The following is a 24,169-nucleotide window of genomic DNA, read 5'->3' as shown; positions in this document are numbered from 1 at the left end:
GAGGGGGTTGCAACCCTCGATTTCTTCCCCTTGTCGCATGATTTTTTGTACGGCGTTGTGACATTATGGATTAGAAGAGGTATTGAAACTGTATGGAACTGATGCCGTACATAATCGAATGACCACATTTACCCTAAAAATCGCCGGAAAATCAAAAATTTTTCCGACTTTGTGGCGCACTACTTTTGTACGGCACTGCGCGTTTTCTCATTATTTTCCATGGATCTATTGATGGTAAGAATGCCGTACAAAAATACATGACCAAAATGTACTCACTCTACCTGTGCTTTTGAAATCTCACCTGCACTCAGTTGGACAGCTTACAAGCGACGGCATAGTGCTGAATCTTATTATTTTGTACCCTTATATCGTTCTGTATAGGTCTTCTGGTGGTTCAAATGACCCATCAATTTTTTACATGGGCCTGTAGTCTATAGCGTCGACTTCGACGAGCGCACCAAGGCGCACGATCACGCGCACGAGCACGCGCACGGTCGACTTCAAGGACGGCGGCGTGCCAGACAGCAGCCGCAACATCGTCATCGGCTCTTCGGACAGCGCATCAAGGCGCACGATCGCGCGGGCGATCGCCATTGTCAACAGCGAGCCAACCAGCATCTTCCAGGACGAGCTTCGGTCCTTCAACAACGCCGGAAGAAAGGCGAGGGCACGGCACCACGTGACGTTTTCATAGTCTTCCGAAATTCTTGTCATACCACAGGTAAGGGTGACTGTCGCGATCGGCTGCCAACCAGAAGTGTCGTTTTATCACTAGATTTTTGTGTGTCGAATCAAGATGTCTCAGGAAGACATAACCATTCTCAAGAGGCAACGTGCCGTTATCAAAGCTTCATGCACGCGAATAAAAACACGCGGATTCTATTACTTCCGTCACGCCGTCAGTAACGGCACAGCTCGAAGAGCGAAAATCAAAATTGGATCATTACTGGCTAGAATATTGTAACGTTCAATCGCGGTTAGAAATGCTTGTCGAGGACGAGGCGGGCGATCGTGCTTCTTTCGAGGACGCGTATTTTGCATTATCGGCAAAAATCCGAGAATTGTTATTCGCGCCAACTCATTCGAATCGAGGCGTCGTCAATCCATCACCTTCGAATGTATCAGACACACGAGAGTCCGCGATGCACGTGAGGTTACCTAAGCTCAATCTTCCGACTTTTAGCGGCAAGTACGACGAATGGTTCCCTTTTTATGACGCATTCAACTCTATCATACATTCGAACATGTCAATCAGTAATGTCCAGAGACTCCAGTACTTGCGAACTTCCCTGTCAGGCGAAGCGGCTGACGTCATAAGCTCGCTGGAGATTTCCGATCTCAATTATGAAGTAGCATGGAAATTGTTGCGAGATCGGTACGACAACAAACGAGTAATCGTGCATACGCACATCAAAGCAATCATGGAGCTTCCATGTTCGGTCAAGGAAAATTCGAGCGAGCTGAGACAAATCGCGGACGGCGCGTCCAAGCACATACGCGCTCTTCAAGCTTTGAAACGTCCGACATCTCATTGGGATGACCTGCTCGTGCACATCCTAAGCGCTAAACTCGACGCAGTCACTTTGCGAGAGTGGCAGACATCGTTGACCGGTACAGAGCTTCCCAATTTACAGCAATTTCTCGACTTCGTGAATCATCGCTGCCAAGTTCTCGAGGCCACAAGTAAATCCGCTAACGCGTCAAGTAAGCCTAATAACGCGAAATTAGCATCACAAGCAAAACGTCAGACTGCATGCGCAGCAACACTTAATTTCAAATGCAGTTTTTGCCAGGGTAGTCATTCTATCTACAAATGTAAAGATTTTCTAGCACTCTCAGTGTCCAGTAGAAATTCCGAAATTCGCAAGCGCAAGATTTGCATCAATTGCTTGCGTTCCACCGAGCATAAAGCTAGCCAATGCCCATCAGGCACTTGCAGAACATGCAAAGGTAAGCACAATACGCTTCTGCACGCGACGAATGTGCAAGAGCACGAGCAAGAAAAACGCCAAGAGGAGGCATCAGCATTGTTTCCAACGGCTCTAGTTATGCATGCGCATAATTCTCCGGAAGATCAATGCGTCGTGCTCTCCACAGCTGTCATCCACGTTCATGATGGCGGGGGAAGGCGCATCGCTTGCCGAGTCTTACTCGATTGCGGCTCGCAGGCTAATTTCATTTCTAAAAAGTGTTTGCTTCAACTCGGCTTAAAACCACAGTCAACTAGCATATCTAGCAGATTGTCCGCCTAAAATTCCAATCTCGCTTGAATTCTTACTCAGCTGTCATTGATTGTATAGTAACGGAGCAAATAACGGACAGACGTCCTGCTCTCACTATCGATCGAAATAAGGTCAACATTCCCGGCAATCTAAAATTGGCAGACCCGCATTTCTTCAAATCGTCAACTGTCGACATCCTACTAGGCGCTGACATTTTTTGGGAGCTATTATGCGTGGGACAGGTGCAATCATCGCCGAGGCACCCAACGCTCCAAAAGACTCGCTTAAGGTGGATTGTAGCCGGTCGAATCGGCCTCTCTTCTTCGGCCCCGCGGAGGGTATGTTCTCTGCATACCACCATTACTAACGCGCAGTTACACGATCAGCTGAGTCGGTTCTGGCAGCAAGAAAATTCGTACAACGATGTCAGTAACCACACTCTAGTCGAAGCTCACTGTGAGCAACATTTCTTGGATAACGTTTCTCGTGATCAAACCGGTAGATTTATAGTAAAACTCCCACTGAAGGAGCAGCTGATCGCTAAGATCGGCGATTCAAGGGATACCGCGTTAAAACGTTTGCAAGGCATGGAAAGGCGTTTCCAACGCGCTCCCAATCTCAAAGCACAGTACGTAGAGTTCATGAATGAATACGCATCTCTAGGGCACATGAAAGTCGCGAACATTGAATCAGACGAGGATTCAACATCGTTCTACTTACCACACCACTGTGTGTTTAAGACTGCAGACAAGAATTCGAAAATTCGCGTGGTCTTCGACGCGTCGTGCAAGAGCAGCACAGGCGTCTCGCTCAACGACGCTCTCACAGTAGGGCCTGTCGTACAGCAGGATTTAATGTCAATCCTGTTACGTTTTCGTACGCATCGATACGCCGTTTCGGCTGATATAATCAAGATGTACAGACAAATTTTGGTAGACCCGTCGCAAACAAGGTTGCAAAAAATTCTATGGCGAACCGACGTCCAGTCTGATGTCACGACATACGAATTAACGACGGTCACGTACGGTACGTCTTCGGCGTCATATCTCGCAACGACATGCCTCAAATATCTAGCGGAACAGTACGCATCAGAATTCCCAGTAGGGTCGAAATGCGTGGAACGTGATTTTTAGGTCGACGATCTGCTCACAGGAGCGGATACGATCACGGATGCAGAATCAGTAATACGAGAAACTACTCAGTTACTCCAGTTAGGCTCGTTCAAACTCAGTAAATGGGCATCAAATTGCTCGCAGCTTTTGCCGGGCGCGGAGGGTCATTCTAGAAACCTAGTGCCTATTGGTGATAGTGCTCTCTCACGCGTCCTCGGGATCCACTGGGACCAAAACAATGACGAATTATGTTTCTTTCATGAGGACAACGTAGACTATTCCTCCATATCGAAACGTGTAATACTTTCAGGAACCGCCAGGTTATATGACCCACTAGGATTGCTCGGACCTGTTATTGTCGTCGCGAAAATTATCATCCAGGAATTATGGCAGGCAGGTCATCAGTGGGATGAATCAGTCTCTCAGGACATACAGTCACATTGGATGAAACTTCGATCACAACTAATGGAGCTGAATGAACTACGAGTTCCACGCTGCGTCAAGTTCACAGCGGATCCTCGACTTGTCCAGGTACATGGGTTCTGCGACGCCAGCCAACGAGCGTATGGCGCATGCATATACCTGCGAACTGAAACCACCAATGGCTATCGCGTGGAGTTACTTTGCTCTCGATCGCGCGTGGCACCGCTCAAGGCCATTTCGTTACCTAGGTTAGAATTATCCGCAGCATTACTGCTGTCGCAGCTTTTAGAAAAGGTGAGAAGCTCATTCGACTTGTCGCACATGAACATCGTCCTGTGGTCAGACTCTATAATAGCTCTCAATTGGCTACCTCGCCTTCTCGAAAATGGACGGCTTTCGTAGCTAACCGGGTCGGCGAAATTCAACGTCTCACGAAAATAGAAAGTTGGAGTTACATTCAATCTTCTGACAACCCCGCTGACGCATTATCGCGTGGGCTCACCCCTCGAGAATTAACGAATTCTTCCCTGTGGTGGCAAGGCCCAGGATTCTTACGGTCACACCAGGATGACTGGCCAAGCGGCAAATTTACTCAGTCTGAAAGTGGCATGCCGGAGATGCAGAAAATCACGGTAGCTGCCGTTTCTCTCGAACGATCGGTGGTGGACGAATTAGTCAGTAAATTCTCAAGTCTCACTAGGATATGTCGAGTTCCAGCCTACTGTCTTAGGTTTCGCAAGGCACATCGGCCAAGTCCACCAACCACTCTCCTTTCTCACAACGAAATAGCTTATGCTCTCAACGTCGCATGCAAGGCTATACAAAGGGCATCCTTCCCTAACGAATACGGAGCACTGAGTAAGGGGAAGTCTATCAGTGCATCTAGCAAAATACTTTCATTGTCTCCTTACATGGACGACACAGGATTAATTCGCGTAGGGGGCAGATTAAAGAATTCCAGATTACAATTCGATGCTCAGCACCCCATTTTGTTACCCCGTGAACATGAACTAACAAAGCGGGTAATAAACTACGAACATGTGCGTAACTTGCACGCTGGAACACAGGCAACCATGGCTGCCGTAAGACAACGGTTTTGGCCTCTTTCTCTCAGGTCGTGTACGCGCAAAATTCTTCGGAATTGTGTAACTTGTTTCAAAGCCAAGCCAGTTCAGTCGGAAGCGATAATGGGCTCTTTACCGGCCAATCGCGTCACCGAATCGAGGCCATTCTCGCATTGTGGCGTGGACTACGCTGGTCCAGTCGTACTAAAGGAAGGCAGGCGGCGAAACGCACGTAATACTAAAGCATATATTTCCGTGTTTGTATGCTTCTCGACAAAAGCAGTTCACCTCGAACTAATGAGCGATCTCACTTCAAATGCATTTATCAGCGCGCTCCGGCGTTTCATTTCGCGAAGAGGTAGGCCGGCATGTTTATACTCGGACAACGGAACTGTCTTTGTGGGAGCTCACAATCAACTTAAGGAAATTCAGGATTTCCTTAAAACACAACAAGCTCAAGCCGACATAGGGCAATTTCTCTGCAAGCAAGAGATCACGTGGAAGTTCATACCTCCCAACGCGCCTCACTTTGGGGGCTTATGGGAGGGCGCAGTAAAGTCAGCCAAGTATCACATGGCGCGAATAGTAGGTAAGGCTCATTTAAATTTCGAAGAAATGCAAACGGTGCTTGCTGACATTGAGGCAGTCCTGAATTCGCGTCCGCTTACGCAACTTAGCAACGATCCGAACGACTTAAGTTACCTTAGTCCGGGACACTTTCTGGTTGGAACAGCATTAAACAGTCTCCCTTGCCGCGATTTATGCGACATCAATGAAAATCGTCTAACGCGTTGGCAAAGAGTTGACCAACTCAGACAACACTTCTGGAGGAGGTGGAGCTCCGAGTACCTCCAGTCGCTCCAGGAACGCTCAAAATGGAAAATTAGCAAAGGCGTGCAGCTACAACCCGGACAGCTAACGCTCATACGGCAACCAGGCCTGGCTCCCATGCAGTGGCTGCTAGGTCGGGTTCAAGAGACTCATCCCGGCTCCGATGGTGTTGTGCGAACAGCCACGGTCCGGACCGGCAAGGGTACATTTGTGAGACCTTTGTCCAAATTAGCGATACTACCTGTAGATTCATAAGAAACATGTCAGTTTTATCATCCGTACTAGTCCTAACTTTACTTAATCATAAGTCGTTTACTAGTCTGTAAGTATCTTTACCAGACAATAGCGAGCGTGCCTTACAATCTAGTCTCGTTTTCTTTCTGTTTAACAGAGCACCAGCGCGTCTTGAATACAGACACGCATTTTGAAAGCATCATCTTTCAAGGGGGGCGGCGTATGTTAGGTACAATATTTCTCCTGCGTGTCCGCCGACATACTCGCGCCATTATTACTCGCGCCGCTTTCGAGCGGTGATCGGCTTAGTAGTGCGCGATCTAGCCACCGCGGCGCTTGCGTCCCTAATCGACGTTGTTAGCGTATCAATTCTCCCTTGTTCTCTACGATCAACCGTCCAGACAGCCGCGTGTACGATAGCCGTGTGTTTACTAACCAAGTGAACCGTATCAATAAAGAATTAAGCAAGCAAGGGAATACAGCTACTTTTATTCCCGACCACGCCCGAACGCGAGATAATTAGCGCCGCGTGTCACCGCGTGGAAAAGCGTGCATCTCAGCATCGCGCTAACACACAGTTGTGTATGTATGGATGATGATTGCTGTGTATGTAATGATGGTGATTGTTGCGTATGTAAGGATGATGATTGCTGTGTATGTAATGATGGTGATTGCTGTGTATATATGGGTGATTATTGTTGCGTTTGTAATGATGGTAATTGTTGCGTATGTAATAATGATGATTGCTGTGTATACATAGTTGTTAACTGTAGTAAAATATAGTTTCTTTGACGCTGTATTGTTCTACAGCTGCAGTTAATTTATGTATAGCCTCTATTCTGTTTTCTTCGCAATATATTAATTTTTTCCGCAAATCGTACATAGCTTTTGTTTTGATAACTTTTTTGTTCCTATTTTCTTTGTTAGATTGAGAAATATCAAAATATAAAAAATTAAGGCTAATGAGAGCAATTCGCTGTAATTAGTGCGATCAAATAAACGTTTTTAATAAATAATAAAATATATACATCTAGACGTTTCGGCCTACATCCGGGCCATCTTCAGTAGTCATATACAAAATCAAATAAGTCATGGGTGTGAAAGAAAGTGAATGCTCCCCCAGCCTTCTAACAGTCTCAACATGGTTTAAAAGTCATGTATGTAAGTGTAGGAGACTGGAATCTAAATAAAAAATTGGAACTTGTAAAAAGAGTAAAAAGAGCTAAGATACGCAACACTCACCAACACCACCATGATTCAAAACATTCCATCGTCTTAAGAATTAAGTTGTTCAAAAATTCAAATATATGTGTCAATGGTCATAACAAAATTCTTTTAAATAAGATGTCACAAATTAGTATTTAAAAATCGATGTCACCGACATCGTGGATCTTCTTATAAGATAGTCAATAACGGAAAACAACAGAAATCAAACGTTTATATATACGTGGAACAAATTGACGTAAAAATCGATATAATAAACAGCCAATCTAACAATGACAAACCATCGAGAACGGACATCGATATAGAAGAACCAATAATATCTTAAGCAAAATGTCACGCATGCGCATTGTCGTGATCAAATATCGATATATCAATTTAAAACGTAAAGCGTTATTAAAAGAAGTCAACAATAGTCTTTATAATAAAAATGTGGTTAAAAATCGATACACGTTAATAACAATGACAATCATAAAAATAATACGTAACAAATTATTCCAAGTCATTGAGAAAAGCGATGTAAGAATGGTGCTAAAATTCTGTATCAGATTGCAAATTCAGGCTGTTATCTTGTAATTTAATATGTAGCATTTCAGCAATGCGTCTTTTGTATAAGAATCTCTCTACATCCAAAACTTCCGCACCATCCCAATCAAATTCATGATCAAAATTGATTCTATGTTCAGTAACAACACCTAGTCACCTAGTTCCATTAAAAATAGTTTTGATTTAATTAAAATACTTAAGAAAACAACATTACATTAGAACTCCACTTTGATCTCGCTTGATGTTGTTTCGTTGTTCACCAACATACCGTTGGAATTGGCTTTGGATAGTTTGGATCTTAGATGGCCTTCCATTAGTAGGTTTATTAACATTTCTAAAGTTGAATTTTTTGAGGGGGTCCAACTTGTTTTTAATTCAACATACTTCACGTTTGATGGCTTAATTTACAGACAAAAATTTGGTATGCCTATGGGTTCCCCGTTATCACCAGTTATTGCGGATATTGTTTTGCAAGACTTAGAACAAAAAGCATTAAACTCTTTAAATTTACATATACCATTCTATGTACGTTATGTTGATGATATTGCAATGGGAGCTCCTCGGGACAAAACTTCTGATATTCTTTCTATGTTCAACTCGTTTCATCCACGTTTACAATTTACTTTGGAAACTGGGGGTGATTCGCTTAATTTCCTTGACATCACGATCGTTAGGGGTGACGGAGGTTTGGAGTATGATTGGTATCACAAGCCTACTTTTTCGGGACGTTATTTGAACTTTCTTTCCCAACATCCTCTTTCCCAAAAGATAGGCATTGTCATGGGAATGGTTGATCGAGCATTCTTATTGTCTAGTCCTAAGTTTCATAAAAAGAATTTATTGAATGTTATTGAGACATTACTCAATAATGATTATCCGATTGATCTTATATTTGATACTATTAATGAGCGTCTTAAATCACTTTTAATGAATAAAACACTTAAACAGTCAATTCAAGTTACATCTGACAGTGATGAACCTTCAGCAACATGGTTTACTGTTCCTTTTGTAGCCAACTTTTCTGAGAAGATTAGAAACATTTTAAAAGTTACAGATGTTAAACTGGCGTATTTTAGTCTTAATAAATTGAGTTGTATTATCAAAGCTCAAAAAGATATTATGAGCAATATGTCAAAAAGGAATGTTGTTTACAAGATCCAATGCAAAAATTGTAATGCGTCATATGTAGGGCAGACGAAACGCACTTTAAAAACGAGAATTAAAGAACACAGAAGTGACATTAATAGAACTAGTGGCAACCGCACTGTTGTTACTGAACATAGAATCAATTTTGATCATGAATTTAATTGATTGGGATGGTGCGGAAGTTTTGGATGTAGAAAGATTCTTATACAAAAGACGCATTGCTGAAATGCTACATATTAAACTACAAGATAACAGCCTGAATTTGCAATCTGATACAGAATTTTAGCACCATTCTTACATCGCTTTTCTCAATGACTTGGAATAATTTGTTACGTATTATTTTTATGATTGTCATTGTTATTAACGTGTATCGATTTTTAACCACATTTTTATTATAAAGACTATTGTTGACTTCTTTTAATAACGCTTTACGTTTTAAATTGATATATCGATATTTGATCACGACAATGCGCATGCGTGACATTTTGCTTAAGATATTATTGGTTCTTCTATATCGATGTCCGTTCTCGATGGTTTGTCATTGTTAGATTGGCTGTTTATTATATCGATTTTTACGTCAATTTGTTCCACGTATATATAAACGTTTGATTTCTGTTGTTTTCCGTTATTGACTATCTTATAAGAAGATCCACGATGTCGGTGACATCGATTTTTAAATACTAATTTGTGACATCTTATTTAAAAGAATTTTGTTATGACCATTGACACATATATTTGAATTTTTGAACAACTTAATTCTTAAGACGATGGAATGTTTTGAATCATGGTGGTGTTGGTGAGTGTTGCGTATCTTAGCTCTTTTTACTCTTTTTACAAGTTCCAATTTTTTATTTAGATTCCAGTCTCCTACACTTACATACATGACTTTTAAACCATGTTGAGACTGTTAGAAGGCTGGGGGAGCATTCACTTTCTTTCACACCCATGACTTATTTGATTTTGTATATGACTACTGAAGATGGCCCGGATGTAGGCCGAAACGTCTAGATGTATATATTTTATTATTTATTAAAAACGTTTATTTGATCGCACTAATTACAGCGAATTGCTCTCATTAGCCTTAATTTTTTATATTTTGAATTTTTCGAGAGTTGAATTTTTTATTGATGAGAAATATCACTAGCAGAATTTTCAGATACTACTGATTGTTCCTGTCTGTGAATCATATTTTTAGTAACATCTTTATCTGTCCCATATATATCATAGTTAACTATACCAAAATTTAATTTCGCACAACTTTGAAACCAATCAGAAATGTAAGTATGTGAGTTACATAATACAATCATTTTTACACACCTCTCCGACGATTTATTTTCTATAAGCTGTTCAGTAACTTCTCTCTCTGATCTAATTGTATCATCTCCAAGCGAATGTAATGTATTTTGATGATAACAAGTTGACGTCGTTGGTGTTGAAGTACAAGAACTTTCATTAACTGCATTATTTTCTATTGATATAGAAGATAGCGTTGAACCAATGTGTATAGTACGATCTTGTTGATATATCTCTTCCATATCCTTGTACCACTCCCAAGAGATGCGTCCACGGCCAGTACTTGTTTTCTTATTATTATCTAAAATATTTCTATATGACTTTTTTAAATTTCGCATCTTTCGATCAAGAATATTTTCATTAACATAATAATTTTTTTATTTAAATTCTGTAACTATCTCTGCCCATAGCAATTTTTTCTTCGAATTTGGGTCACGGAATCTTGTTTTTCTCTCATTAAATTTTTCTAAAAGGAACTTAGTACTTTGTTATGTCCAATTAAACGTCTTTGTGATATCTGCATAATAAATATTACATTAATACATTTCATATGACTAGTCTTCATAAGTTGAATATAAATATGCAAATATGATAATTGTATACAGGGAGGGGCATTTAAAACAGGTCGCCTGAATAACTCTCTTGTTTTTGACAATAGAAGAAAAAGTGTCAGACAAAAGTTGCTTGGTTTCGAGGGGCACATAATGTGATGTCAATAATTGTTTTTTTTGGTGGAGGCGCCAAGGATAGGCAAAGGTCAATTTTTTTTTTTAAATCGAATGATATATTTTTTTATTTACAAATTAAATTTAATATACCTCCCAGGTCAAAAACTAATTGAGCTATACTAGTTGTTAGAAATATATATAAATTTATTATTAATAATTACATCGGTATATACGGAAAAGTTTCGACTTCACAGAGTCCTCAACAATCGCAACCGAATTCTTAAAAATTAATTAATTTTTTTTTCTTTTTATATTATTTTTTTAATTTTTTTGGTATATTGCGAAGAATATCACAAGTCGGCGCACAGTGGGACGAAACGCCAAATAAATGGACATTTTAGAATAACGGATTCAATTTTTCTTATAATGAAATAAAAATTAGTACTTAGAGGTTTTTGGGGACGCTTATTTTGAATTTAATGTAAAAACGAATTTTAGAATGATGAATGTAATAATAAAACTAAAAGATAAAACTCCTAGTGCCCTTATTCTTTTAAATTTTTTTTTTAATTAAATTTACCCAATGCGTACGTTAGTGTACTTCAAATCGAGTACTATGTGCACTTCAGCCATTTTGACGCAACATTCCTGAAGTGAATTGCGGTACTTTATAAATCTAGTGACTTTAAAACCTTGTATAAGTGTGCGCCATCTATCGGCCAATTTTCACAAGAATGACATTATTATGAGAATAGCTTCGATTATATTGAGAAATTACATGTTTTACGCGCAAATAAGTACACGCTTGATTGCACAAAATATTCTATTCCTACATTAAAATAAATAAAATGACGTAAATTTAAATTGAATTACAGGCTCTCTTTAAAGTTTAAAAAAAGAACATCAAAATTAATGAAGTATAAATGACTATACAGAGTCATACGCTGTTAACGAAGCGCGGGTAATACACAAAATCTTACATTTAGATTCAAAAATTCGGAGTCGCCATCTCTAAGATTATTTTATATTGTCGCTGATGATGGTCTAGATTAAAGGACCGAAACGTTCGACTCCGAATTTTTGAATCTAAATGTAAGATTTTTTGTATTATCCGCGCTCTGTTAATAGCGTATGACTCTGTATAGCCATTTATACTTCATTAATTTTGATGTTTTTTTTCCTACATTAATTTGCTTAACAATATATAATAATACGGGGAAAATTTATATTTCATCAATTCAGATGATCTAATTAGTGCAATAAAAGAACCTGTGCACATTTTTTGGATGTTTTAACTACCCACTGACGACACTGATTGACCTGATATCTAAAACAAGGTATAACGGTTTTTCATCACTTATCATTTCAATGCAGATTGTAGTGGAAGCGGGACGAAGCGGGACGAAAACTTTTCAGGCCTTGTAGTTCTATAAGTGACCTTCAATTTGATATAATGAATTATTTAATCAGTCTTAATCGAAAAACTATATGATATTTTTATTATCGTATGTATAGAAAATACCAAGCATGAACTTTGATAGGAGGTAAACAATATATATATTGTTCAATATAATAATTTTTCATTTTTTTTATATTAAATAAACCTATTTATAACCTATTTATAACCTATTTGATAAGAATTGCACAGCCAAGTTCATTATTTTAAATGAATATTATTTATCAAGAGCGAGAGAAGACAAGGTGTCAAATACTGAAATTGCGAAAGCGTTCTAAATTCGTAACTTTACATACCGCCCAAAAATATACCTTAAACAATTAAAAGATTAACAACGCATTACTAAATGGAGAATTTATTAAAGAATGAGATTTATATTATTTTAACAAATTCCATATTTCGTTTTTTGACCCTAATGTCCGGAATCACGCCCATTCGTTCCACTGTGCGGCGTTTCGTCCCAGCCTCCACTACTAGACTCATCGGTAAGATAACGCAGTGGAAGCCTACCTTAGACGCCGGTGTAAATTATTAAATCAAATCTCTACATAAAGCAATATATGTATATTTCGACAATTTCGAGAATTTTGCGAATATCAACAAACATCTGATAGCAAGTCGAGGTAGTAATACTCTTCGCAATATTTATGTAATATATATAATCACTCTCCCCCCAGCTTACCCACTTTAAGTCCCCCACCAAATTGCGCGCACCGAACTACAATCGGTCTTAAAACACAACTCTAATAATTCGAAAATAACGTCCCCTTAATTACCCCTCCCACGCGTTGTTTATTTACATTCTGATAGAGCATCTTAAGACGAATACAATGACCTATAATTGAAGGTCATTCAAGATTACGCAAGGTCAATAATGGAATGTAATGGAAAATAAATTATTTTAAGGCACTCTTCGAATAATTTCGTGTCTAATTTACTTATTTACGTACTTACCGCTACGACAAGTGTTCAAAATGATGACCCTGAACATTGACGCATTTTCTGAAACGTGTCGACACAGATAACACTGCACGACGAATTTCATTCGGATCAATCGCAACTCAAGCTCTTCTTATACGCTCTTTCATGTCTTCTCTTGTTGTCGGCATTTCGCTGTACACTTGTTGTTTTAACTTTCCCCACAAATAAAAATCCATAGATGTTAGATCTGGGGAACGTGCGGGCCATCTGTTACATCCTGACCGACCAATCCAACAATCTCCAAATTTTCTGTTTAGCAATTCAGTAATATGCTTTTGAGGCTTTCACGGGTATTTTCTTCAATTATACCAGAAGGTTTACGAGTTATCACCGTGTCTTTCTTCATTGTTAATGCCAACGTTTCGTGAACCGTACCGTTCACTTCATCAGGGCGAGGGGTGCACTGATACTGAGCCGCTACCCAGGGGGTCTCCCTTTTTATGTAGACGCTGTTATGGGGGGGTTGGGGAGAGGAGTGGGGGGAGAGGTGAGGAAGGGTTACTTTTTTGGCCTGTCGAGAGGGCGGTTTTCCATATTTTGCTTACATTACAGCCTGAGTCTCTGTTTAAATTGTCTGGGTGTTTCTGTATTTCCAAGGTCTCTCTGTGCTTCCTCGGGAAATATGAGGTTGTTGCGGCAATGGTTGCTGTTTTGTCAAATAGTATTTGGTGTCCTGTCTCGATGCTATGTTCTGCCAGGGCTGATTGTGTGATGTGTTTCAGCCTGACGTCCCGTTGGTCCCGTGTTCCTTCATCCGTGTGTTGACTGTTCTTCCGGTTTCACCGATGTACACTTTCCCGCACGAGCAGGATATTTTGTTCACTCCTGCGGAGCTGAGTGGAGGTCTCTGATCCTTTGGGTTTCTCAAGATTTGTTCGATCTTCCTTGGGGGCTTAAAAATGGTCCGGATGTTGTGTTTATTCAGAACCCTTCCGATACGGTCTGTTGTTCCCTTTATGTATGGGAGGAACAAAGGTCGTCTTTTCTCTTCCTGTGACTGTTCTGTGTCTGATTTTGTCTGTGAAGATTTATATAGAACTTCTTTCTAACATCTCTCCCAGGCGTCTAAGGTAGGCTCCCACTACGTTACCTTACTGATGAGTCTAGTAGTGGAAGCCGGGACGAAACGCCAACTCGTGATATTCTTCACAAATTCTTATTTTTCTCAGTTTTAAATTTATTTCTTTCTTTAATATTTAATTTAAGATTTTAATATGTCTTTCAACATATTATTAAGATCTTGTTAGATGCTATAAGCATCAAAAATTGTGATATTACTACGGTAGTTAATTAGATCTGCGTTTTAAGTTCGACGGATGTTCGGCGCGCAATGGGGGGGGGGAACTACTTACGTGGTATACATATAATATTCACACTCTAACATATCTTATATATGATCGCACCAATAACCGCTGAATAGCTCTCATAGCCTGATTATTCTTGTTATTTAAGATAAAAGTCTTGTATTTTTCTTTCGCTTACTTGTACGATAATAAGAATATTAAATTGTGGACGGAAATACTCATTAATCATTTGTGCCGTCTGGAACCGTTAAAGTGCTCGTGCACTGAAATTTGAAATCGCGGTTCGCTCTCGTACAGATTTCTTTGTTCCCAATTCTATGTTTGCTAATTGTCCTATTTACATCCTCCTTATTGTACCCATACCGCTGTAAGGTTTCCTTCAAATGGTTGAGTTCTGTTTGTAGATGTTCCTTGTCAGAGATGCTGAAAGCTCTGTGTACGAGTGAGTGTATCGCCGACAGTTTTTGGGCTGGAGGTGATGGATCCATCTTGCTGGATCCATCTTGCTGGTACCACATTGATTGTTGTACGTTTAGTGGAAGATCTTCTAATAATAGTGGCAATATTTCTGTTAAAATCTGTGCATACTTGCGACTATTTAATGGTCCATCGATAAAGTGAAGACCAATTATTTTATCGTTAAGAATTGCGGCCCAGACGTTTATAGACCAAGGTCTCTGCTTGTCCACTTCTCTCATCCAATGTGAGTTTTCTACCGACCAATAGTGCATGTTGCGAAGATTTACTTGTCCATTGTTTGTAAATGTAGCTTCGTCAGTAAATAAGATTTTAGTGGCTAACATATCATCTTCTTGTAGTCTTTGTTTGTAGTGCCCATTCACAGAATTGTACACGATTTTGCAAATCATTGCCATGTAACTCGTGATGAAGTGAGATATGAAAGAGATGAAATTTGTTGGAATGTAGTATTCGCAGAACACTTCGTCGACTAATACCACTTTCATGTTCAATCTGTCTTGTACTGATATGTGGATTTAGGGCTGCAGCGGCTAAAATGTTCGTCGAATTTCCGTCGTCAGTTGCTTTCTTGATTCGTTTGCGTTTTTTATTATCCACACTTCCTGTTTCTTGAAAAGTTTGTACTATGTTTGAAAAAACAGAGAATAAGGGATGAACACGATCGGGAAATCTTTCAGTATACAAACGTACTGCTTCTCTCATAATTTGGTGACATTCACCATAAACGAAAATCATGTCGACTTTTTCCGCTTTCGTATAACGCATTTTGCAAGACACGCACTTTGATCGATAGATGAATTCAAACTGATGAAGTAAATATGAATAATACTACGTGCGATTCAATTTAAACGGTATGTAAATATTTACATACGCTTGAATGATTAGTGGTATACTGGTAAACAAGAAGAGAAGACACGAAATTATTCGTCGATGTTCAGGGTCATCATTTTGAACACTTGTCGTAGCGGTAAGTACGTAAATAAGTAAATTAGACACGAAATTATTCGAAGAGTGCCTTAAAACAATTTATTTTCCATTACATTCCATTATTGACCTTGCGTAACCTTGAATGACCTTCAATTATAGGTCATTGTATTCGTCTTGAGATGCTCTATCAGAATGTAAATAAAAAAATATATCATTCCATTAAAAAAAAAAAATTTAACCTTTGCCTATCCTTTACGCCTCCACCAAAAAAACAATTATTGACATCACATTATGTGCCCCTCGAAACCAAGCAACTTTTGTTTGACACTTTTTCTTGTATTGTCAAAAACAAGCGAGTTATTCAGATGACCTGTTTTAAATGCCCCTCCCTGTATATGCCCCTAGAATGGTTATATATAGAAATGTACGTACATAATACATAGTATACTATAGAGTATACATACCACTATCATTTTCTTTAGTTACACCTAATGCTTCACTTGAAGTAACATTATTTGCAAAACATTTATTAAAAAGTCTATACCTGTAAACAACCAAGTATTACACATAATTTAATAAGTTATACAGGGTGTTTGAAATTAACCGCCAAATATTTCATGTGTGGGTAGAACAGACTATACTGAGTCGAAAAGTCCTGTACCATTTTGGGATTGCAGCAATAGTTAACGAGATATTAATTTTTAAAGATTGGCAAATACGCGCGTCCGTCCGGCCTACCACACCATTGAGTGTACGCCTACAGAACGCCGCGATGGCGCGCGGGCCGCGGGAAGCGGACGTTTGGGGGCTAGCGGCGGTGTGCGCGGCGCGGGCGGCGGAGCGCTTGCCAACCATCCCCACTCTTCGCGCGGCTAGCTATCGCGATAGCGAATATTCGGCGCTTCAGAAATTAATATTTTGACTGCGAAAATCGGGAAATGATCGAAATCTTTTTGAGAACTCAATTTAGTTCGCTCTAAAGCGTGTATATGCCCGTGTACATACAGAAAAATATTATAAATATGAATTGTTTTAAATATTTATTTAAGTGTATTTTAATTGTACCGACAACGTTCATTAATAAGTTAGAGCGGACTAAACTGAGACGAAAAGCCTTTTACCATTGTAATTTTCGCAATAGTTAACACGATATTAATTACTAAAATATTAATTTTCAAGAATTTTTCACTCAAGTACTATCAAGTACTTTACAAAAAAAAAAATAGCAAGAGACAAAAATTGTTTATTTTCTTTCCATAAAGTACTAGAAATTTTTTCACAATTTTTTATCAATCTTTTAGTGCTGCATTTTCTTATAACAACTGTTTTTATGAGAAAATACGGTACTAAAAAATTCTGAAAAAATTCCCAGAGTTTTATGAAAAAAAAATAAACAATTTAACAAGCGCTATCATTTCCGCACCACCTGGCGGTAGATAGCATGGCGCTTTTTTTTTTAAGTGGTATCCCCAGTAGGTATAATCCACTCTTGCATTTTAATGCAAGAATTGTTCGAAGTGCCGTCCTCGCTCTCGTAAGCAGATTTCGGCTCTTCGAGTAATATTGCGCGTCGCACGGTGCGCCATTTCTGGTGTAATGGTATTGAAAGCTGCGAGAATCGCTTCTCGTGCCTCAGCTTCAGTACCATTACGAATGTGCTCGACTAAATTTTTGATGTGACCCCAAATAAAATAATCGAGCACGTTAAGATCCGGCGACCGCGGCGGCCAAATGATTGGGCCACGTCGACCCATCCACTTGTCCGGATAGCGCGTATCTAATACGTCACGTACCTGCCGCGCAAAGTGCGCAGGAGCCCCGTCATGTTGGAAAATGAGTTCCTCCCGTTCGCGAAGAGGAACGTCTTCGAGAAGGATCGGTAACTCATTTTCCAAAAAGTTGGCGTATACTGGCGTCCCGTTAAACGTGGCGGGAGAAAGAATGGACCGATCTGAAAATTACGAGAAGATTGCGATTTTAAAAAGTACGAGAGGGAGAGAGAAATCCTTAAATTATAAATCTATTACTATACTTACGATTCGGTTCGCCACTACTCCTGTCCACACATTAATCGACCAACGATACTGGAATGCACCTTGGCGAATAATGTGCGGATTTTCTTCAGCCCAGTATAAATTATTTCTCGAGTTAAACACACCGTTCGTGAAGGTTGCTTCGTCCGTCCACAGGATGCGGTCGGGGAAAAGAACGTTCTGCCGACACTGCGCAAGCAATCCTGCGTTACATTTCGCTGACAGTTAATATTTCTTAAAACCAGCGAAATCATTTTATAAAAATAAGACAAATATGTTGGAATATGGTTAATTTCCACTGCGACGCGACGTGATCAGCGGGACAGAGAGAGTATGTGAGAGCAGAGGTAGAGAAAAGGTGAAGGAGTTGGGTGAGAGAAAAAAAAGAGAAATAAGGCTAAGAGAAGTCGTCGTGCTTGCTTCCTTAATTGAATGTAAATTGTGTGTATTAAATAAATATTGATTGTTTAATCAGACTCTCAAAATACAAGAAGACACAATTATTTCCGGTAAACAACATATATCTAAAACCTTTTTTCTTAATATGGTAGCAGTCCGTGGTTAACAAGAGAATAAGGTTATGTTCACACGTGACTCTGTGAGATTCGGAAAAGATCTAGAGAAACTTTTTATCAAAGAGATCGAAAGAATAGAGATTTTAAAAAAGGAAATTTTTCGAGAACGGGAAGATAATAAGGAAAACATGTCGACGAACGACGAATTGAAAATCCCAAGATTTGATGGGAGTGATTACAGTTTATAGAAAAAGAGAATCTTGCTGTTTCTAAAATACAAGGAGTGTTTCGATCAAGCGACTCGTGTGCGAATGAATGAAGAAAACGAAGAAGAATGGAACAAGAAAAATTTGAAAGCGATGAACTTTATTTACTGTAGTATAACCAACCAGCAGCTTGAGTTTATTGGTGATGAGGATACGGCATTGAAAATAATGAATAAGTTCGACAGCATGTATTTAAAGAAATCCACCGCCCTGCAAATCTGCGTGCGAAACAGATTGGACAAGATGAAGTTGCGTGACTTTGAAGACTCAAGTACCTTTTTCAGCGAGTTTGAGAAGGCGATTAATGACCTAAAAAGTGCTGGGGCGAGGGTTAGTGAGAGAGAGAAACTCGATTATATGTTAAAAATGTTGCCCGATTTTATGTGTTACATCGGCGATTTAATTGACTCAGTGCAGGAAAGTGAGAGAACCTGCGAATTCTTGAAGAATAAAATTTCCATGTGGGAGTTGAAAAGCCGAGGAACTGAAAAGAAAAAGTACAGTGCATTCAAAGCTGAAAAGAAAGATGGATCGTGCCGTGGATGCGGAAAATTCGGTCATTTTGTGAAGGATTGCTGGGCCACTGGCAAAGTTGGTAGCGGCTACAAAGGCAACGGTTTCGGCAGAGGTGGCAACAGCGGAGAGTCACAAACTTCAGGGGCGCGCGCCAGCGGCAGTCACAGCGGCACCGGGGCTCCTGGAGAGGGAGCGGACGCGACAACAGCCGGAGAGGGAGATGGCAGACACGCGGAGAAGCGGCGGGCCACTACTCCGAGCAGCTGGATGACTCATCGGCCGGAACTTTCCTAACGCAAGTTGAGGGTAAAAGCGAGGCAGCGGCCTACGCTAGCGTTAATTACGACATAGAGTGGATAATGGACAGCGGGTGCTCGGACCACATTATTAATAATGACGCGTATTTCGAAAAGTATGTGATTCTGAAAAATTCGATTAACGTAAGAGTAGGCGATGGGAGAATGCTTAAAGGAACGAAAGTCGGTAATGTAGTTACCTATTTTGAAGTAGAAGGTAAACGTGTGAGAATCGATTTATTGAATGTGTATTATGTTAAAGAGATGGACAAAAATTTGATTAGCTTCGCAAAAGTGACAGATAGAAACAAAGTCGTCTCAATTGGTAATAAGTCGAAAATTTATAATGAAAGAGCAGTATTGATCGGCGTAGCAACTAAGTATAATGGTTTGTATAGAATGAATAGTTTTAGCAACCGAACTAATTCGTACGTAGGTAATGTTGATAAAATGTCACAGAAAGAGAGATATCATAGATTATTGGGGCATGTAAATTTTCAGTATCTAACTAAAATGTGCAAAGATAAGTTAGTTGATGGGATGAATTAGAACCGATTTTTTTGAAATGTGGGACGTGTTTAAAGTATAAGATGCATAATCTAAAATTCGAAAACAATAGAACAAAGCGCAAAAGATATTAGAAATAGTTCACACAGATGTGAATGGATCTCATACCACGACGGGATATACGGCTCCAAGTATTTTCTATCATTTATTGATGACTACAGTAAGTGCGCAGTAGTGTATACAATTAAAAACAAAACAGAGGTTTCGAAGTGTTTTGAAAATTATTTAAATGTAGTTGAAAACTGGACCGGTCAAAGAGTAAAAAAACTAAGGTGCGATAACGGACGCAAATTTATTAATAAGGAAATGTCACAAATTGTAGATGCTAGAGGTATCTTACTCGATCCTTGTCCTCCATATACCCATGAGCTGAACGGAACAGCTGAGAGGTATAACCGATCAATTATGAATTCCGCGAGATGTTTATTAGCTGATTCAAATTTGCCACGTAAATATTGGCCTGAAGTTATAAAAACGGCTGCATATCTTAAAAATCGAACTATCACTAATACAATTGAAAAGAAAACACCGTTTGAAATTTTATTTAAGGAAAAACCGAATATTAAGAATTTTAAATTATACGGTAGCAAAGTATTCGTCAGAGTGCCCGAAGTTAAGAGAGAATCTAAATGGGACCGCAAAGCTGATACAGGTATATTAATCGGTTATTAGCGTAACGGGTACAAAGTCCTGGTTGATGGAAAAATTGTGAAATCTCGACATGTCAAAATAGTAGAAAATCGGGAGGATATGATAGGTTTTGATGAGTCAGAGGACAACGAAAATGAGTCGGGAGAAAATTTCGATGAAAACCCTATAAATAGTGATGTAGATAAAAACGAAAATGCGAATGAACGGAGCGAATTTATCAAAGAAAGAAATACTTTGAATGTTGATGAAAGAATGAGAAAGTTGAGTGTGAGTTCGAATGAGAGTGATGAGAATGGAACTAGTGTACGCAAATCTGGGAGAGAAAGAAAAAAACCAGATAGGTTTGGCAATCCTGTAGAGAGTAAGTTGATATATGTAAACGTGGTAAGTGCGAAAAATCCACTCACGTATGCAGAAGCACTAAAAAGCGAAGAATGTAAATTATGACTAGAAGCAATGTATAGCGAAATAAATTGTTTAAAGAAAAATCAAACCTGGCAGTTAGTTGAAAAGCCAGAAAATGTAAAAATACTCGATTTGAAATGGGTGTTTACGAATAAATTCGATGGTAGTAAAAAAGCGAGACTTGTACGCGGATTTCAGCAGGATGAAATTCTTGAAGACTTGTATTCTCCGGTAGCTAAAGTACAAACGTTGAAATTGTTGCTTGCATATTGTTGCCAGTTTGGACTGAGTATAGAGTAAATGGATGTAGAAACCGCCTTTTTAAACGGAAATCTAAAATCTAAAGTCTATGTAAAACAACCACCGGGTTTTGAGGACGGATCGAACCGAGTGTGCAATTTGAGAAAGGCGTTGTATGGCCTGAGAGAGAGTCCACGCACTTGGTATGAATGCTTTCATGATTATATCCGAAAATTAGGATTCAAAAGAAGCGATAACGATTATTGTCTATATATTGGTACAGGAGAGAGAAATAGTACATTGTGCAACTAGGGAGCAAAATAGGCGTTTTCCGACGAGTGCGCGTTTGACGCCCGAGCGAAGCGAGGGCTGCAATTCGCACTCGTCGGTAAACACCTGTGCTCCCGCGATGCACATACTATTTTTTCACACTCTGAGCGCAAAATTATACTATTTTTGCTCCATATATTGCGGGAGCAAAATATCACTTTCTCTCCCGAGGGAGCAAAATAGCAATTTCGCTCCCTCTGTACTATTTTTCTCCCTAGGGAGAGAAAGTGCTATTTTGCTCCCGCAATATAGGGAGCAAAATTAGTATTTTGCGCTCAGAGTGTGAAAAAAATATTTTCGTGATATTATTTGTAGATGATTTATTAATATGTGGGCGAGATAAAAAGAAAATCAATGAGATAAAAACAGGCTTATCAACAAAATTTTCTATGAAAGATTTAGGAAAAGTTGAAATGTATTTAGGTATAAGGATAAATTACGATCATAGAGTGGGAGAAATGACATTGGATCAGAGCAATTATATAGAATCGTTAGCAACTAAATATAATATAAGAAAGGCGAAATTATATAAGACACCGATGGAGCAGAATTTGAGTATTGAACCTGCACAGTCGGTATCAGAATATATTAAATATCGAAGTCTAATTGGAGCACTATTGTACATAAGTACAAGCACAAGGTTGGACGTGAGTTATAGTGTAAACTATCTGAGTCGGTTTCAAAATATGTATGATGAGACACATTATAAATATGCATTAAGGATATTGAAATATTTATATTTAACCAAAGATTTAAAGCTGACTTACAAAAGAAATGCGAACGCAGAAGTGCTAGATAGTTTTGTAGATGCCGACTGGGCAGGTGATAAAATTGATCGAAAATCGACAACTGGCTATATTATTAGATTATTTGGAAATGTGATATATTGGAAATAAAAAAAACAGGGTAGTGTGACGAAATCCTCCACCGCCGCTGAGTATGTAGCCCTATCTGAATTAGTCAGTAAAGTCTTAGTGATTAAGAACTTGTTATTAGACTTTAATATAAATATTGTAAGACCAATTAGCGTTCACGAAGACAATTCTGGTGCAATTTCTATTGCTAAATTTGGGAATTTAACAAAAAACTCCAAATATATAGAGGTACATTACCACTTCGTGAATGAAAGTTATGAAAAGGGGATAATCCAAATTGTAAAAGTAAACTCGGAAGACAACATAGCAGATATATTGACCAAGGCTCTAGGGAGAATAAAATTTGAAAAATTTAGATCTTTGATGCATATTGTTTAAAAGTAAAATGTGGAAAATTTGGCGAAATGAGTTTGTTCAACGAGTGTGAAAGATCGCGAGCGTGAAAATTAAGGGGGCGTGTTGGAATATGGTTAATTTCCACTGCGACGCGACGTGATCAGCGGGACAGAGAGAGTATGTGAGAGGAGAGGTAGAGAAAAGGTGAAGGAGTAGGGTGAGAGAATAAAAAGAGAAATAAGGCTAAGAGAAGTCGTGCTTGCTTCCTTAATTGAATGTAAATTGTGTGTATTAAATAAATATTGATTGTTTAATCAGACTCTCAAAATACAAGAAGACACAATTATTTCCGTTAAACAACATATATCTAAAACCTTTTTTCTTAATAAAATACCTTCACAAAAACAGATGCGCGGCTCTATGTCTCTCGCGAGGAGCTGCTGCACCCGTTGCAAATGATACGGATGCTGTCCGTTGCGGCGTAGAGTAATATACACCGCATATTGGGAGAGACCGAGGGCTCGAGCGACACCACGCTGCTCCTGGGGTTCTCTTCAAACGCTTGCAGAATTCTTTCTTCATCTGCCACGTCAATATTCATTCTAACTCCAGCGTATTGCCCAGTTCGCAACACTGAACCCGTTTCCCGAAATCGTCGAATACATCTCAAAATAACGTGTGCATCCGGATGTCTTTCGCGCGCGGGAAAGCGTTCCGCGTAAAGGCGGGCGGCGGCAAAACTGCATTCTCCAGCTACACCGTACATGATAATCATGTCAGTGTATTCCTGGAGAGTATAACTTGCCATTTTTCGGAATAGGCGCGATGTAGTGGTCCGCACGTTAGATACTGGACGACTGAAAGATTGATCATTTTGTAGAAACAAATGAAGTTGATAACAAATGAACAACGTTTTTCCCGCGCGCGAAAGTCATCCCGATGTACATGTTATTTTGAGATGTATTCAACGGGTGCAGTAGCTCCTTGCGAGAGACATAGAGCCGCGCATCTGTTTTTGTGAAGGTATTTGTCTTATTTTTATAAAATAATTTCGCTGGTTTTAAGAAATATTAACTGTCAGCGAAATGTAACGCAGGATTGCTCGCGCAGTGTCGGCAGAACGTTCTTTTCCCCGACCGCATCCTGTGGACAGACGAAGCAACATTCACGAACGGTGTGTTTAACTCGAGGAATAATTTATACTGGGCTGAAGAAAATCCGCACATTATTC

At 39.4% G+C, this 24,169-nt stretch overlaps 3 protein-coding genes across 3 annotated transcripts; all 3 read left to right on the top strand.

Annotated features, from left to right (window-relative positions):
• Window positions 1-983: 983 nt before the first annotated feature.
• On the top strand, window positions 984-4,159 carry LOC108778338 (uncharacterized). Its single transcript, XM_018545495.1, has 3 exons — window positions 984-2,190; window positions 2,283-3,248; window positions 3,375-4,159. The coding sequence occupies exons 1-3, from the start codon at window positions 984-986 to the stop codon at window positions 4,157-4,159; spliced, it is 2,958 nt and encodes a 985-aa protein (XP_018400997.1).
• Window positions 4,160-4,365: 206 nt separating this feature from the next.
• On the top strand, window positions 4,366-5,907 carry LOC108778331 (uncharacterized). The gene has a single exon (XM_018545483.1). The coding sequence runs from the start codon at window positions 4,366-4,368 to the stop codon at window positions 5,905-5,907; it is 1,542 nt and encodes a 513-aa protein (XP_018400985.1).
• Window positions 5,908-18,767: 12,860 nt separating this feature from the next.
• Window positions 18,768-19,532, top strand: LOC108778324 (uncharacterized). The gene has a single exon (XM_018545470.1). It carries the CDS (start codon window positions 18,768-18,770, stop codon window positions 19,530-19,532), a length of 765 nt encoding a protein of 254 aa, XP_018400972.1.
• The last annotated feature ends 4,637 nt before the right edge of the window (window positions 19,533-24,169 follow it).

Source organism: Cyphomyrmex costatus, unplaced genomic scaffold (assembly GCF_001594065.2).
Source record: "Cyphomyrmex costatus isolate MS0001 unplaced genomic scaffold, Ccosl1.0 scaffold1188, whole genome shotgun sequence".
Taxonomy (NCBI): domain Eukaryota; kingdom Metazoa; phylum Arthropoda; class Insecta; order Hymenoptera; family Formicidae; genus Cyphomyrmex; species Cyphomyrmex costatus.
The sequence above is the reverse complement of the archived record's forward strand: the minus strand, read 5'-3'. Positions and strand labels throughout refer to the sequence as shown.